At 42.0% G+C, this 18,218-nt stretch overlaps 1 protein-coding gene across 12 annotated transcripts in view; it reads left to right on the plus strand.

Moving 5' to 3' along the window:
* Positions 1-18,218, plus strand: part of LOC147009632 (transcription factor SOX-6-like) — a 139,609-nt gene that overhangs the window by 45,487 nt on the left and 75,904 nt on the right. For 10 of the 12 annotated variants that reach the window (XM_085862469.1, XM_085862473.1, XM_085862465.1 and 7 more), the window contains exons 2-4: positions 7,381-7,502; positions 9,045-9,435; positions 17,834-18,021. In XM_085862469.1, the coding sequence (XP_085718595.1) occupies positions 7,383-7,502; positions 9,045-9,435; positions 17,834-18,021 (699 nt within the window). In that variant the 5' untranslated portion in view covers positions 7,381-7,382. The remainder of the gene's footprint in view (positions 1-7,380; positions 7,503-9,044; positions 9,436-17,833; positions 18,022-18,218) is intronic. The other 2 variants (XM_085862476.1, XM_085862478.1) reach the window with 2 other exon arrangements.

The raw sequence follows: 18,218 nt of genomic DNA on the forward strand, positions 1-18,218 counted from the left end.
CACCCTGAGTGAGTGGTTCGTGCTCCGTCACCCTGAGTGAGTGGTTCGTGCTCCGTCACCCTGAGTGAGTGGTTCGTGCTCCGTCACCCTGAGTGAGTGGTTCGTGCTCCGTCACCCTGAGTGAGTGGTTCGTGCTCCGTCACCCTGAGTGAGTGGTTCGTGCTCCGTCACCCTGAGTGAGTGGTTCGTGCTCCGTCACCCTGAGTGAGTGGTTCGTGCTCCGTCACCCTGAGTGAGTGGTTCGTGCTCCGTCACCCTGAGTGAGTGGTTCGTGCTCCGTCACCCTGAGTGAGTGGTTCGTGCTCCGTCACCCTGAGTGAGTGGTTCGTGCTCCGTCACCCTGAGTGAGTGGTTCGTGCTCCGTCACCAGGAGTGAGTGGTTCGTGCTCCGTCACCCTGAGTGAGTGGTTCGTGCTCCGTCACCCTGAGTGAGTGGTTCGTGCTCCGTCACCCTGAGTGAGTGGTTCGTGCTCCGTCACCCTGAGTGAGTGGTTCGTGCTCCGTCACCCTGAGTGAGTGGTTCGTGCTCCGTCACCCTGAGTGAGTGGTTCGTGCTCCGTCACCCTGAGTGAGTGGTTCGTGCTCCGTCACCCTGAGTGAGTGGTTCGTGCTCCGTCATCCTGAGTGAGTGGTTCGTGCTCCGTCACCCTGAGTGAGTGGTTCTCTGAAATAACACCCGATTTCTGAGCTGTTTGCCGCATTAACGTGTCTTCTAAATTACTGAGGCAATTTTTTTCCACTCACCCACACGCAGCTATTTATAAAGAATAATGTTTGGAACATATCCCTGAAACATCTATAGAAATGCAACATTGATTTTCGGTGAAAGCTACTCAAGGTTTCTGGGTTGTATACAGTAAGTACTGTAGTTGATAATCACACTGACTCCAACCTGCCGATTCCCGAAAAATTTCCGATGTCGTCCGCGTGTGTGTGTTGTTAAGCACAACATATTCTTTCTGCTAACTCGCATACCTCCATCCCTCTCTCTCCCATCCTTGCTCAACACCCTCCCAATACAACCTAGTACCCGCATCCTCTCTCTCTCTCTCTCTCTCTCTCTCTCTCTCTCTCTCTCTGTCTGTCTGTCTGTCTGTCTGTCTGTCTGTCTTCAGACGCGTCTGGGCGGTGTTCGTCTCCGGATGGGTCCGGGCGGTTTTTATGTCTGATGGAAGCTTGTCTCCAGACCGTGTTTATCGTATGACTGGTATAAAATGGATTTGAGACATTATTTTGTTTCCATCTTCACTGTTATTCCATGCAGAATCATTTTGATGAGAGAGAGAGAGAGAGAGAGAGAGAGAGAGAGAGAGAGAGAGAGAGAGAGAGAGAGAGAGAGAGAGAGAGAGAGAGAGAGAGAGAGAGAGAGAGAGAGAGAGAGAGAGAGAGAGAGAGAGAGAGAGAGAGAGAGAGAGAGAGAGAGAGAGAATGAGAGAATGAGAGAATGAGAGAATGAGAGAATGAGAGAATGAGAGAATGAGAGAATGAGAGAATGAGAGAATGAGAGAATGAGAGAATGAGAGAATGAATCGTAATTAATGCTTCACCACATGTCTGCCTTCACTTCCTCTCACCTCTCACCTCTCACCGTCTTCCCTTCCCCTCCATCCTCTCTCCTTTCACTTCCACCTTTTTGCTTTCCCTGTCCCCCACTCCTGTCTCCGTCTCCCCCACCCTCTCTCCCTCTCCCACACCCCGATCTACCTCTTCCCCCCTCTTTTTCTTGCTCCCACCTTTAGTATTACCGTCAACGAAGTGACTGGTGATATTTGCTAGTATTTAATACAGTTAAACCATTGCATTATGTAACCATAACTGCACTCGTAGGGTACATCGTCTCGCCTCGCGCGTTCATTCTGAACAAAAATACCATTGTTAAAGGCCCAGTCACACCTTGACGTTTTAGCCAACGTATGCCGATTTTTGGAAATTTTTTCTAAAACGCTGGCACACGTTGAATACGTTATGGGTAAGTTTTGATACCATTGAGAGCATGCTGAAAAACACTGCCATACGTCGTTGTACGCTGGCTTTAAACGTTGTACTTTTCAGTTGTCCTCAAATTTTTGCATGCTTGAAATTTCACGACGTATGCCGGCGTAGACTCACACGTTCTGCTACGCTGGCTACAAGTTGTATGCACGGTCTGCGATCGTTGACAGACGTCAACACATGCTACTTGTGAGTTAATCATAAGTTGAGACACGCCGAGGTAATGTTTAGCAGACCCGAAACTTATTTCTAACCTATGATTAACGTGTTGTTGGCACGTTACGCGATCGTTGCCACACGTCGACAGACGTTACTTTTAAGTTACTCATAGGCTGAAAGACATCGGTATAATGGATCGTCCTTGCGTCAGCGTCCACGGCCACGGCCAGGACACTTATTTGCAGCATTCTTCAAACTTTTCTTCGGCATGACGAGGATGTTCACACTTCGATGTCTAGCTTGGCTATGATTCCAATTGTCCATCGGCAGCGTCTATTTAAAATAGTCGAGTTTGAGCGTTTTAACACGTTCAGAAGAAACGCTTCAAATTTCCAAACCCCAGTGTCAAAAAACAAAGGCGAGTGACAGCAATTAAAATCGTTCATTGTAAACAATGAAAATAGTTGAGTGGTACCGTTTAAAAGTCATTGAGTGTAAAAAAAATCCAATTGTTGAGCGCAAGCGTCTACTTTCAATAGTGGAGTTTGAGCGATTTAGCACGTTCAATAGAATCGATTAAAATTTCCGAGCGCAAGCGTCAAAAAACAAAGGCGAGTGACAGCAATTTAAATCGTTCATTGTAAACAATGAAAATAGTTGAGTGGTACCGTTTAAAAGTCATTGAGTGTAAAAAAAATCCAATTGTTGAGCGCAAGCGTCTACTTTCAATAGTGGAGTTTGAGCGATTTAGCACGTTCAATAGAATCGATTAAAATTTCCGAGCGCAAGCGTCAAAAAACAAAGGCGAGTGACAGCAATTTAAATCGTTCATTGTAAACAATGAAAATAGTTGAGTGGTACCGTTTAAAAGTCGTTGAGTGTAAAAAAAAATCCAATTGTTGAGCGCAAGCATCTACTTTCAATAGTGGAGTTTGAGCGATTTAGCACGTTCAATAGAAACGATTAAAATTTCCGAGCGCCAGCGTCAAAAAACAAAGGCGAGTGGCAGCAATTTAAATCGTTCATTGTAAACAATGAAAATAGCTGAGTGGTACCGTTTAAAAGTTGTTAAGTGTAAAAAAAAATCCAATTGTTGAGCGCAAGCGTCTACTTTCAATAGTGGAGATGCAGCCATTTAAATCGTTGAGTGACAGCCTATGAATAGCAAACCCCACGTCACCGGCAAAGATAAACTGCCGCACGATATGGATAGGTTAGGCTATCGTTGGGCCTAGTTTGTGAACGCCGGCTACACGATAATTATTCGTTGCTATACTGTATCTATGTTATCAAAGCGCTCTATGCACATTATTAGTTTATTGTGCATTTGTCCAACCCATTATGAATAGACCTAAATCGTAAAAACAAGCTATAGCTCATTGTTGAAAAAGCCCCATAAAAAATTAGCCACGAAGAACTTCGAACAATGGTGCAAAGATGTCTCCTACCCGTGGACACGCAGACGCAAGGAGGATCCATCATAACCCACACCCTCCCCCTCACACTCAGCTACTACTGCCAACATGAACAAACTACTACTAATACTAATACTGATACTGATACTGATACTGTTATTGCTGACATGGACATCGACTCAAAAAGGACTCGAAAACACTGTTGGGTTCCCCTTTCATGAACACCATTTTTATATACCAATTCCCCAAATAGCTGGGAACACATCTTTATATGGCAGTTGTAAGTTAGAAACACGTTCATTTATTTTTTTTGTCGACCGGAAGACGTCATTGGAATACGTCTACATATGTCAATGTGTGTTGGGACTACGTAAAGAATTGGTTCAAAGCACGTCAAACATAAGTTAGAAATAAGTTTCGCGTAAAAAAGACATTACCGCGATGTGTTTTGACTTATGAGTAGCTTATAAGTAGCCTTTGTGGACATGTGTAAGCGTCCGCATATCGTGTGTACAACTTATCCCCATCGCATGCGGAACGTGTGTCATACGCCAAGTACGTCGTAAAATTTTGAACATGTTTAAAATTTCTTGACGTACTCTACTTACTACGACGTATGATAGCGTACTTTAGCATTCTACTCACGTATACCAAACTTACTCGTACCGTATTTGACGTGCCCCCAACGTTTTAGACACATTTTTCTTAGGTCTGCATACGCTGGCAAGATCGCCAAGGTGTGACTGCGATGTTGACACTTCCATTTCTACGGCAGTTATGATTCGAATCGTTGTGCGTCAGCCTTTTAATAGGCTACGTCACGACATCGTCGGCGATGCGTGCAACGCGCTTTGCATAAGTTCGACTATCGTTGGGCATAGGTTGTGTAGGCCGACAACAGGTTCAGCATTCGTTGGTATAAGTTATCTATAACACAACAAAACGTTCTGTGTCCGTTACTAATGCGTTATACATAAGACCAAGTCGCTATGAATACGTCCGAATCTTAAAAAAAAACATCAAAAGTTCAACGTAAGCCAGCGTTTTACATAAATTTTAATACGTTGCCATCGCTGGCGAAAACGTCAAGGTGTGACTGGGCCTTAACTGAACATGCTACAATTATGGCCCATATACCCATATCATGCGTGCACCCTATTATGTCACATCGTTTCTTGGCTCGGGTTATGAACATCAGAAATGTAATTAATTCTTCATTCTTATCTGGTCATAGATTAGATAAAATAAGTTCCCGATTTTTCGGATAAATAATTCAATTCAACCAATTATGGCTGGAATACACTTCACCGATGATGTCATTGTCACCATAAATACCCCATGGGGAGTTGATGACAGATAGGAAGTTGTAATTTTTTGGGTTTGGAGGAAATGTCTAAATTTTTTGCTTTAATCTAATATGGCCACCATTCTATGTGACCTATGACATCAAAGTTAGGAATAAAAAATTCTCCATGGGGAGTCCCTCCTATATTTAAAATTTTGCATCGATCGGCCAAGCGGTTGCAGAGAATAACTTTTTTGAAGTGAAAATACATGGATGCGGACACGCGCACAGATTGGTTATTGCAATAGTCTCGCATCATCTTCGGGGCGAGCCTAACTGGAGAGTTCATTTCGAAAACCTTATTCTCCACAGTCTTGAGAGGAAAAAAGGACATGGGTGGGGTCTGTGAGCAGCAAATTTGATTGGTCAAGATGATTTAAAATGCATTAATATTTTGTCTAATGCTAAACGGAGGGGTTTTGAAAGATTCAAAAAGGTTTGAAAGATTTTTGTTCTTCAGTGTTCAAGTATGTAATTCAGTTGAAGTTTAAAAAAAAATTTTTTTTAGGTTGTAGTTTTTTAGGAGTTTTTAAAGGTTGTAGAAAAAAAAATTTGCAGAGGTTTACCTGCCGTTAATGCAGTTTCTTTTACAACACCATATTTAACACGTTACATTAGCTCTTCGCGCCTGTTGTTTGTGTCCTTTATGACCGCTAAAAACAGTAAGTTTCCTGTTTGGAATGATTTTCAACTTTGTTTGGCTGCCAAACAGGTAAAAATAAAAATAAACCAATGTCACCCGCAGGGTGACCCGTATCTTGCCAAAAGGTGACCACGTGTGACTTCTTTAAAGTCAAACTGAGGTGAACAGAGCTGCTATCCACCAGGAGCAACTCCTTGAGGAATATCTGCCTACGAGAGATTCCGATGAGAATCGTTCTACAGAGTAACCATGAAAAATATGCTTTTGCCTCATAACATCACCAAATGACGTCATAATGTCTCAAGCTTGACATGTCTAGAAAGCACTCATCGAGGTGTTCAATTTGAGGTACTACACGATATGGTTCCTAAAACTTGAAAATTTGACCTTGGGGTCAAATATGTTTGACCTTCGGCGCTAACCATGAAGGTCAAGGCCAATCGCCACCAAAAATTAATCAGCTGAGCGTCAGACCAGGAACTATATTCCCATGAAGTTTAAAGACGATCCGATCAAAATTACTCAAAAAATAAGGGTTTCGTCGACTCCCCTGATTTGCGACAGTGACCTTGACCTTTCACCTTGACCTTCAAAATTTTATGCGCTGAAAGGGACCTCTGTGGGCCTCTGATATGCGAAGTTACAAAAATTTCCAATGATAACTGTGCTCTGCAGAGTGATTTATACGTGATTACAGACCAAAAAAAAACAAACATATGAAGGTCAAGGCCAATCGCCACCAAAAATTAATCAGCTGAGCGCCAGACCAGGAACTATATTCCCATGAAGTTTGAAGACGATCCGATCAAAATTACTCAAAAAATAAGGGTTTCGTCGACTCCCCTGATTTGCGACAAAGTGACCTTGACCTTTGACCTTGACCTTCAAAATTGTGCGCTGAAAGCGACCTCTATAGGCCTCTGATATGCGAAGTTACAAATATTTCCAATGATAACTGTGCTCTGCAGAATTTTTTATACGTGATTACAGACAAACAAACAAAAAAACAAAACAAAAAAAAACATACAAGCTGACTAACATATCTTGCAAAAACTTCGTTTTGGCAAGATAAAAATTATCGCCTCTCTATATATGTGAAATCGGGCCCAATCCAGAGCCAAACTACTGCAAAACTAACTGCAGGTTCATTATCCGATTCATTTTCTGATTTATATTTAAAATATAACATTGAATTTAAATTAAGTCGTTCCTCAATCATAAACTGACGTTTGTGGACAGACAGACCAACAGACAGACAAAGTGAGTCAATTGCTTAACCGTGCTTTTCGCTTTATGCACACAGTATAAGATGGAAATGTTTGGTTTGTTCCAGTTGCTTAGAATCCATGGGTCGTGAACTGTTGTTTACCCAACAAGTTGCATCCACTTGACCCAAGGAAATGTACATTAAATAACGATTTAATCGAATGAATCAACCTGTATTAAGTGTTTGCATTGCCGCAAAGGTCACTTTCAAGAATACATTTCCAATAAGCAAATTGTACAGACTGAGCTTACGAAGCTGCCCCTTTCCTCCCTTTGCACTCAGTCTGGTTATGTGATCATAATCCTGAATGTCTGAACTACTCGGGCTCTAGTTGATGGCATAGCAGATAGTTTCATTAAAAAAAATGTTCAGGATACTGAACACAAGGACTGAGGAGGATGCACAGTATATAGGTCAAGCAAAATGTGGTCACTCCCCACAGGAAATTGTCTGTCTTTTGGATTTTGCATACTACTTGTACATTTTAACTCTCGGTAATCTACGCACGATCACATGCTGTCTTTTGGAGATTACTTTTTTCATTCCTTACACTCCACAGATATGTCTGATGAATCCAAACAAAGCAACTCTGGCTCTCCTTCTGCTCGGGCATTGATTGCTCAGCCGTTTTCTCCAGCTGTTCAATATGTTGTTGGCAATCAAGATGACAAATCTACTTCGGTCAGTACGAGAGGTCTCCGGGCTTCTGTTTGTACATTTTTCCAGACTTTGTGCTCTTCCAACCCGACTTCCTGTTTCTTACAAGCTGCTTCACTCGCTTGTCCCCAAATTTAAATGCACATGATGGCAAACAAAATAGGATGCATGGCACATTCCTTGTGATAAAAGTAATCTGCACATGAGAAATGTAGAACCACCAAAAGTCTTTGAACCTTCCTGGTACTTGCTTTGGTCCTTTTGTTCAGCATATTGAACATTTTAAATTGAAAATTACCCACAATACCATCAGCCAGAGGAACCTCTGGTGTGATGTCTGTCTATGTATTAATTCCATAAAAAGGTGGAATTTTGACTCTTTCCCCATTCCCCTTCCCAATCTTTACCTTTCTCATCTATTCCCTTCTCCTCTCCTCCAAGCATTCTCTGAACTCCCCCTGCCCACCCCACCCCCCAACCCACCCAAACTGCTCACCCACTCCCTTTCCCAACTTCATAACTCCATTTTTTTCTAATTTCAATTAAATTCCTTTCATGTAGCTTTCATTTTTTCCATGTAGCTCTTGTGTAGTTCACCACTAATAGACAAAGGAGCTGTCAGTACATCAAATCTGAATATAGTGGCTTTTTATAGATTTTATCTTATTTTATTCCTGTCAATGGAAACAACCGATAAGAATACATTATTTGTTTTCAAGGTAATAAGACATTTCAACTACCTTGTATAGATAGCCCTGAAAACCTATCAACCAAGGTTTGAGGGTTTTGATTTATACGTACAAGATTTGAGGTTGAGTGGAAAAAAAAATGCTTGTGGACAATTGTTCAAATTTTAACAACTTTGCTTTTCCCTTTGGCTGTGTTCAACCTTTGAACTCTGCTCTGTCTGGCAGGATGTCACAGAGTTGCATGCTTGCCTCTGAGCAGTCTCCTCTGCTTTTAATTCCAAATCGGACAAATGATCACCCTATTGCTCCGTAGGCATGGCGTTGTATCATTGTGCTGTCTTTCAGTTGAGATGTTCATTTGGGGGGATTTGTCTGTCAGTATTAGCCGGTGGATGTCTTTTGAACAAGAGTATGCGAGTTATCGCCGGCACAATGGAGAACATTTCAACTTCCTGCCTTGATTTGTCGGGGCACTGCATCACTGATACAGCTCAGACTCGGTAATGTGTATCCAGGAGAGGCCGCATTCGTAATTGAACCCCTGGTCCAATGTGCAATCACCAAGAACAGTTCAACTGATGCCCCGTTTTGATTGCCCTTCCTATTCACATTCACATTCTGCGTTGCACTTCTTTGTGTTTGTTTTTCGAACTCGTTGGGACTACAAATGTTCTTTTTTTTCTTTGTTTTTCGATTAAACTAAAATGCTTGGCCAAGAATAAATGTGGAACCTTCTCTGTGACACAAATAAAAGACCCAATGAAGTCATTTTGTCATTGATATCAACTCGACTAATATAATTTGCTCTAATTCTAATCCATTTAATTTCGCTGTTTTCTCCATGCTAACCACACCACCTTGAATTTTTCCTCCACAGGCTTCTCCACAACCATTAAGCTTCATCATATCTGATCAACCTGCTGCTGAGCCACATTCGCCAACTCGATCACGCATTCAGCCGCTTTCTCCTCGGCTCATAGCTCAGTTGCCACCTGAGATCCACCCAGTCACACAGGCCTCAACTACTTCTTGGGCAACTACTCAGCCATCTTCGCCCGCTCGTTCGGTTACCCAACCATTATCACCTAATCGGCTGGGTGAACAGACTCCTTCTCCTACTCAACCGGGTGCTCAACCGCTCTCACCCTCTCATCCAGGTACACCTGCGGCCTGGTGCCTGAATGAGAGGCGTAAAGGCTGTCTAGCTGAAGTGGTTGACTGCTTGAAGCAACGAAAGCTCGAAGAGATGACTCGTTCTGGAACTGATGGTGGGTCCATATCCATATACTCAAGGCTACTTCATAACTTATTGGATGTTACCTTGTTTAAAAAAAAAATGCCGGATGTCCATCGAGCATGAGGCTTTCGTATTCTATTCACGATTTGTGCTCTTTCAAGTCTCTGCTCATTTTTTTTAAACAGAATTAATTTCACTTTTTTGCCGCTGGTTATCACCCACACTTGCTGCACCAGAAATGTCCATATTTTAAAATCCTAGCCTACATTATTATCATGCAATTTATTTATTTATTTTTGTCCCTTGTGACCATAAGTGCTGCGATGGCTCAACCATCATTTGAATTGCACAAATTGGGTGGATAGTACAACAAATTCATTTCTGAGACCATTCTTTAGTTTATCTTATATATTTTTTATTCTTGTTCTACCATATCTCATAGTTGTCTGTAATGTTGTTGAGGATGGAGATTTGATGGCAGGTTATTATTTATTTATTTTTCAACAAAGTTTAGTTTTTTTTAAAGTTTAACAGTCTTGGTTACATGTTTCTTTCTGCTTTGAGGTTTAATTGGCAAAAATTTTTTTTTTGTGACATCATAAAACAATAAGATGGGCTTATTCTTTTATGATTGACAGGTTGGCCTAGAGGTAAGCACACCTGCCGCGAAGCTGTCTAGCCTTGGTTTGAATCTTGGCCCATCCATAAACTCTCATCCTGGTGTTTTGCAAGCAGGGTGATTCATCAATGTGTGCATGCTGTCCCTTGGATGGACAGTAAATGGGAGTCCCGTCTGCCAGCATCCGTCAGTGGACATTTAAGACGGTGTCCTTCTCGAAGAAGAGGCGAGCTATTGCTGGCACCCTGAACAAATGACAAATTTCTGCTCTAACCTTAGTCAAACGTCAGGCCTGGCCAGCTGGTTCGTGAAAGACTTGGACTAAGGTTCCCTTGGCCAACCTCAAAAGAGCATGGAACTAATTGTGGCCGTTAAAGAAGATAGAACAATAATGTATTTTGAGCAAATGCCTCATTTGCATAACCCAACATGTTATCTATCGGTGATGCCACATAGTATTGACTGATGACTAAAAATCAGTCAATGGCTGGCGGTCAAAGGTCTAAATTTTTTTTAAATGACCCACTTGTGGACAAGCCGTCACTGCTCCTGTGGTTGGCAGTGAGTGCCCCAGGTAGCTCAGATGACAGAGCACTGGTGCAGTTCACCAGAGGGCTTGGATTCGATCCCCGGTCTGGGCATGTAATTTTCCCACATATACTTATAAAATGATTGATCGAGTTGACAAAAGCCTCAACCAAACATAATTCACGAAGAGATAGAGATAGAGATAGAGATAGAGATAGAGATAGAGATAGAGATAGAGATAGAGATAGAGATAGAGATAGAGATAGAGATAGAGATAGAGATAGAGATATATATATATATATATATATATATATATATATATATATATATATATATATATATATATATATATATATATATATATATATATATATATATATATATATATATATATATATATATATATATATATATAGAGAGAGAGAGAGACAGACAAACAAAAAAAAGAGCTCTTCCCCTCCCCCTCCCCCTCTCTCTCCCCATCAGTCTTGGACACTTTTGCTTGACGGTTTTTGTCTGCAAAACAAACTTGCCACTATTTGTGTAGCTTTGAAAGCCTCTGAATAGAACCTGTTGATTTTGTAAGTAGTCTGCAGAGAAAGCGATTGCTTAATGATATCTGGCACGATGAACCCTCACATAAGGTATGGAGCATTGCAATGTGGAGCACAAAGAGATGTTTCCTGCCATATTAATGTAAGGGATTTCTGTGATGTTTTCCTTTGACCTGGTACCGTGGCCTTGTAGTCTTTGTCAATGTATTCAATGTGATTGGAGATCCAAAGTCTAATTGTTTGTAAGTGTGAAGTTCAGTAAATGAAGTGTTGAGTGAAAAACAAATAATCGATTTAACAGGATACATGCAAGCAAAAGGGGAAACTGCATTCGAGGTTCAAAACTGAGAATGACTAGATGTGATTGTCATTGAATTTGTTCACTCTTTATTGGGGGGAGGAGGTAGGAGTGTGGTGTAGGTGCGCGATAAGATCCGATTCGGGTTTGTGGTCAATAACCGGAATGCTATGTTTAGTTAGAAACTGGCACAAAGACATCACAGTGTGTGCTTTGGCATTGTCGTGATGCAAAACCCATTGTTTGTATGTAAACTTGTTTTGGTGACACTGATGGATTGCCAAGCATTAGCATTTCAAAATATCAGCGTGAACACTTCATTCTGAACAGACAGACTTTGAACTATTTTACTGTGCGCTCATCCTCTGTGTTTAAGAGCAGTGATAAGCATCCTGCTCGCTTTATTTGATCTTGATGATTGTGAAAACAACTGATGTACAAGAAAGCAAGAGCGCTACATACCCATGTGAGGAGTCGTTAAAAAGGTTGTACGAACGAGATGCGGTAGTCCCAAACAGGTCAAAAAATGGCAAACACAATGCATATACTGTATAAAAATACATTATACATGCTTATGATGATTCTTCTTCTTGCGTATGGCAGCTTGGCTGCCGGGAAGCTAGCAATTTGTTTGGGTGCGACCTTGCCACTCGCTGATGCTGTGCCCCTTGAACAGTACACTGGTACTCATTTTGCCAACCTCGGAAGGATGACGGCATGAGTCAACCCCACCTGGCGTTAATTTAGCGGCCAACGGGGCTCGAACCCACGATCCTAAGATCCCAAGTCAGCCACCCGAACTGCTAAGCCAACACCAGGCTTCTGATGATAAAACGAGGTAGATGTTCAGGTTGGACTGGTTTGAACATATTGTTCATAATAACATTTTAAATGCCCATCATTTGGTTATTAATTTCATCATGTATTTATCCACCACATCACGACACACACAACACCGCCATGTAGTGGGCAATCGGTCATTGATGTCGCAATAAAATCCAGTTTGGCCTTTTCCTTCCTTTCCATCGCACCGTGTAAGTCCACTGTTGAATTTGGCATCCGTACCTGCCTTTGATACCTGCAGACATCAAATTAAACTTAACGTGTTAAAATTTTGGGAAATGGTGTTTTTGTGACAATGTTTTACATTCAGTTCTTATGGAGTTGTGCAGCTTGACGATGCAATGTGGAATCATTGGAGAGCCCACAGGTTCTGTTTGAATTTCCTGAGCGAGAAAGAAGCAGACAAAATTGAGATTGGCCTGTGTGTACGCGTTATCCGCTGCAGTAAATTGCTTCACGGAACAAAGCTAGTTTTGTCCCATTCAACGTGTACAAGATCACGTGACTCCAGGTGACATACACAGTCACAGGTTGGAATTTCCAATTCCTGATTATATCCACAGTGTCCTGTCAGTTTAAGGTGCACGCTTTTCCGTGAGCCTTTGCAAATATTGTGCAGTGAAGAGTTGGTATCATTTGTTGTTCTCCATTCACCTAATCATTTTCACACTTTATCTTCACCACTTGTGCGCATTGTAGTTATATTTGTGTGACATGACTCTTGCGCATTTGTTTTAATCCTAAACAAAACGTTTAAAGATCAGATTAAGAAGGCTGTGGAGCAAAACCCATTCACAGGATGTTTTAAATGTATGCTCACTTCTTGCGTATAGCAGCTTGGCTGCCAGATAGCTATCATTTTGTTGGGGCATGATGATGCTGCTGATGCTGTGCCCCTCTACCAGTACACTGGTACTCATTTTGCCGACCTCTGAAGGATGACAGGCTGAGTCAGCCCCACTTGGTGTTAATTCAGTGGCCAACAGAGCTTGAACTCAGGACCCTAAGATCCCAAGCCAGCCAACCTAACTGCGAAGGTAACACCAGGCTTATAGACTCGCAAACAATAACTACTGTAGTACAAAGCTTGAAGATTTTTTCCATCAAAATTTGTCTTCCTTTCACTTACCTGGCTGTCCACACCTTAGTTTGCCTCTCCCATTCCCAAATGGTGTGTGTGTTTGTGTGTATGTGGTTTGTCCTTCATTGTTAGATCTACTGTAATTTATATACTGTGTTGAGGCTCTTCATTTTTTTTTTTAAAAACGGTCCAGTTTCCTTTGGACCTCAAGTTACTTGTACATTCTTTCTTTCTGTTCTACTTTCACACTTTACAAACATGTGCTCCATTTGTGTCGACCATTGGCAGGCACTCCAGTGAGGTGTATTTCGGGGTTATTATTATTTGTTTTAAGAATACCGACCTTCCAATATTCACCTGTGCTGAAACTTCTAAATAAAACCTCAATCCGGTGTTCGTGCCACATCTGGCATTCGTTGGTAGCATCCTTTTATAATTATTTACATCCCTCCTGGTGTGTCTGTTTTTCAGAAACAATGGTTAACGTCTCATTGATTCATCATGTGATCACTGCACAACAAAGGCATTGTTCTCCAACTGGTTTAACATTTTTGTCCTGTCCTCATTTAAGTCCACAGCCATGGAATCAAAGGTGTGTGTTTGTGTGTGTGTGTGTCTCGAAGTGGAATCAAGATATCCTATTCGCTGAAAACCTTGGCATGTTCAAGAGGAATTTATGACGTGCCCTTTGCTTGGTTTTGTTCCTTTGGTTCTACATCTCTGCTTCAAACACAATCGTTACTGTTGAGATAATACTGTTATTGGAGCTTTGCCAAGGCAACACAGGCAATTGTAGAGCGTGTTGGGCGTTGCCTGTTCTTTTGTGGAAATGTAAACAATGACGTCTGGTACAATGTTTGGAGCAAAACCTCAACTGCAACTCGGCAATGTACCCAGCGAAAAGCGCTTGCTATTTTGTATTGAGACTCGTCTTTCTTTTATCAGTGGCTGACGATTGTTAACGTCTTTTATTTTATGGACTCGGACAAAAAAAACAAACACAAAAAACCTTTCATTTGTGGGAAGAACAGTGGAGCTGTGTGGAAGGATGAGAACAATGGCAGTCATTTACGACGGTCCATGGGACTCCCATGGACCGTAGTAAACGACTCCCATGATGGGAGGGAGAAACCGGTGGAGCAATTTCAACAGTTATCTGCCTTTTATTGAATATTTTTTATGCACTCTGAATCGTGCCTGCTTTTTTTTTTGTCCTCCCCCCACCCCCTCAAAATTTTACTATTTATTATCGTTTGGTATTTCACGCTTGGTCTTCCTTAAGAGAAGTCGCTTTGCTTACAGACCTTATCTCTCCATTCAGTCCTTTTTCTCTTCCTCTGTGGTTCCCTCTCTCTGGGAGATGGAGACACAAATAGACAAAGGTTCAGGCAGAGAACAAAGGGTTGTTTGTGAGCCAGCGAGCTGAGGCAGAGAAAAGGCTTTTGTGTCCGGCCCACACCCCGGCCTCACCTCATACCCAGATCCCACCACAGTTCTGGGCTCTGCTCCAGCTCCGGCCATTGTCATTTATTGTGCTAACAGCGGCAGAAAACCTCTCCGCTTTCAGGCATGCTCACTCACTCTTTCATGGCCGTCACTTTTTCAATCGCACCCTTTTCATTTACTTATTAATTTTTTTGACTTCTTTTTCATATACCTTTGACTTTCCTCCTCATAGTATCCTCTTGGTTGTCATTCACTGCCTTCCTTTTTCTTTGTTCTTTTTTTTTTTTCTTCGTCTTCCTGCCATAATTTGCTTCCTTTACTTATTCTCTTTTGTGTTTATTTTGTTCTGACCTGGTTTGGATTTTCTCTACTTCTTTGTTCTCTTTGGGCTGGCAGGATAGCCTAGAGGAACACTGTCTAGCCTGGGTTCAAATCTCGACCCAGCTATAAACTGTCGTCCTGGTGTCTTGCAGGCATTGGTGATTCATCAATGTGTATGCCGTCCCTCGGATGGATGTTAAATTGGGTGTCCCATCTGCTGGTGTTGGTGGATGTTAAAGATTGTGTCCTTCGCGACGAGTAGGCGAGCCATCACTGGCACCTTGAACAAATGACAAATTCCTGTGCAAACCTACTTGCTTAATCACCAGCACCAGTGAACAACGTTCACCAGCCGACCCCACAAGAAAGTGGGAATAATTGCGGCCATTAAAAGGAAGGAAGGAAGAATGAAAGCAATTATTCTCTTTTCTTTCATAAAGCAAATATTTTAGTTATTCATTCCCTACCTTTCTCCCCCCTCTCCACCCCATCTTCCCACTCTTTATCATGTTTTATTCATTTAAATACACTCTCACTACCTTCTCTTGATATCCTCTTCCCCACCCCCAACCAACTCGATTTTAACCCCTCAACTCCCTTCGTTCTCTTTTACTTTCAGTTAACTTCACTCATCAAAAATTCCTGATGAGCAATAGCTGTACTTTGTTGTCGTCGTCATTGTTGTTGTTGCCTTGAAATTCTCCTTTACATAGATTTGGGGTCGATGCATCTTTGACACTTTATACACAAGAAGGAGAGAGGAAAGTTGAGAAAAAGCAAAGATTCTTGGATTGTAGAGAATAAGAGGAGAGGAAGAGTTGAAGAAGGAGAAAGAGATAAGAAGATAAAGATTGGGAAGAGATGCGGTTGAGGGTGGGGGGGAGGGTGGGCGAGAATAAAATATTTTTAAACTTTAACTACTTGATTTGTTGATTGCCGAGGCAAAGGGCAAACTGTCCATGGCGCATCAAGTTTATAATCTCACATTGTTATAAGACTTCATTGATACATTTGTGCCTTTGTTCGTCGATAGTTTTGGGCAAGTAAATTTATTCCAAAATAAATTGCATTGGATTCACTTGCATGAGTTCCTTTGGTTATGGAAATTCTCTTTCTCATTGTTAGCATATTCACCTGTCTCGGCATAATGCTGAACTGAAGACCATGTATCGGCAGAATTATTCCAGTCTGAAACGGTTGTTCTCAAAGTAATTTGAGATTTATGAGGTTTGATGTCTGCAAATTGATGTTTGATTAAAATAAATGGCCAAAAACAAAAAAAAGTGTGATTGTGGTATAAAATTGATCGTGATTTATATTTTTTTGAAAACACATAATTGTAGATTCCTAGGGGAAGTTGTGGTGTGTGGGAGTTACTTTAACGGCCCCAATTATTCTCGCGTTCTTGGAGGGTTCACCGAGAGGGAAGTTTGGTCCGAGTCTGTTAAGAACCGGCGGGCATGGCCTGACATTGGACTGATGACCATGACTTAAACAGGAATTTATTTGTTCAGCGATAACTCATCAAATCGTGACACTGTGGGCTCTTTGACGTCCCTCAGCCATTGCGAGCAAACTGGACACCCGGCCTAATGCCCAACTGAGGGACGACGCATGCCCTGCCTGTGAAACACTAATTTGAGTTTATTGTCAGCTCAGGAAATGGATCCACACTGCACAATTCAAAGGTAAGTGCACTCACGACCTTTGCACCATACTTCAGGAATCTCTGTCTTTGTCCTTCTGTCTGTGTTGACTTTTGGCTCTGCCTGCATGTGACTCTGTCTCTGTCTCTTTCTCTACCTCTGCCTGCATATGACTGTCTTTGTCTCTGCCTCTGCCTGCGTGTGACTATATCTTTCTCTTTCTCTGCCTCTGCCTGTGTGTGACTGCCTCTGCCTGTGTGTGACTGCCTCTGCCTGTATGTGACTCTGTCTCTCTCTGCTTCTGCCTCTGCTTCCGCCTGTGTGTGACTCTCTCTCTCTGCTTCTGCCTCTGCTTCCGCCTGTATGTGACTCTGTCTCTCTCTGCTTCTGCCTCTGCTTCCGCCTGTGTGTGACTCTGTCTCTGCCTCTGTCTCTGCCTGCGTGTCTGTGTTTCTGTGTTTAAAAAATCAATCAATCAATCAATCAAATTAAGAAACTCTGTCATTCGTAAATTCACACTCGCCTCCAAGCAATCAAGCCTGGGTTTCAATGCCAGCCCAGCAAAAAAACAGTCATCCCGGTTTTACAGGCAGGGTGATTCATCCATGCAGAATGATTTTCACAGAATGTGTGCCGTCCCTCGGATGGACGTTAAACGGGGGTGTTCTGTCTGTCGGCATTAGTTGGTGGACGTTAAAGATCCCACGGTGTCCTTTGCAAAGGGTAAGGTGAGGTATCACTGGTGTCCTGAAAAAAATACAAATTCCTGTCCTTACCTCCAGGGGGCACTACATTGGTGGCACAGCCATCTTCCCATCAATGATGCAACCAGCAGCCTCAGGCTGTTTGTGAAATGAATGAATGATTGGAAAATTATAGGGTTTATTTATTTATTTTAATCTTATCTTTTCTTTCCCAAACACATTTGCTGCTTTTACCAACAATAACTTTGGTATTATGGTTCTTAAAATTAAAAAAAAATCTAACACTTAAGTTACCTTTTATTGTTAATATAGTTTATTAAATGTACTGTTTGCTGTTAAAAATTTTTTTTATTTTTTAAACCAAGCCTCTTTTTTGTTTGTGTGTTAAGATGAGGAGGGCCTTGTGGATAAGGAAATCCTTGTGGACAAGGAAAGCCGTCTGGTGTCCGTGCTATCCCAGCTCTCTGCACTGCGGGAGCAGTTGCTCTCTGCACATGAGGAGCAGAAGCGTTTGGCAGCATCGCAGATTGAGAAGCAAAGGCAGCAGATGGAGCTTGCACGGCAGCAACAGGAGCAGGTGTGATTGCAGATGTAGTGGATGGAAAAATTTTCAAAGGTGTAATTGTCTGAGACATAACGTATCAAGACCCAAAACAGGTAAAGGGTACCAGGGTGAGCCGAGCTGGTTCTGTTTGATTCTTAAGGATGTTGAATTTGACTTGAACCGTAGTTCCGGTGAGATGCCAGCAATGTAAAGTATAGCTTACTCGGAAG

The sequence above is a fragment of the Eptatretus burgeri genome, chromosome 17, assembly GCF_056783735.1.
Source record: "Eptatretus burgeri isolate ZD-2024b chromosome 17, Ebu_testis_v1, whole genome shotgun sequence".
Lineage (NCBI taxonomy): Eukaryota > Metazoa > Chordata > Myxini > Myxiniformes > Myxinidae > Eptatretus > Eptatretus burgeri.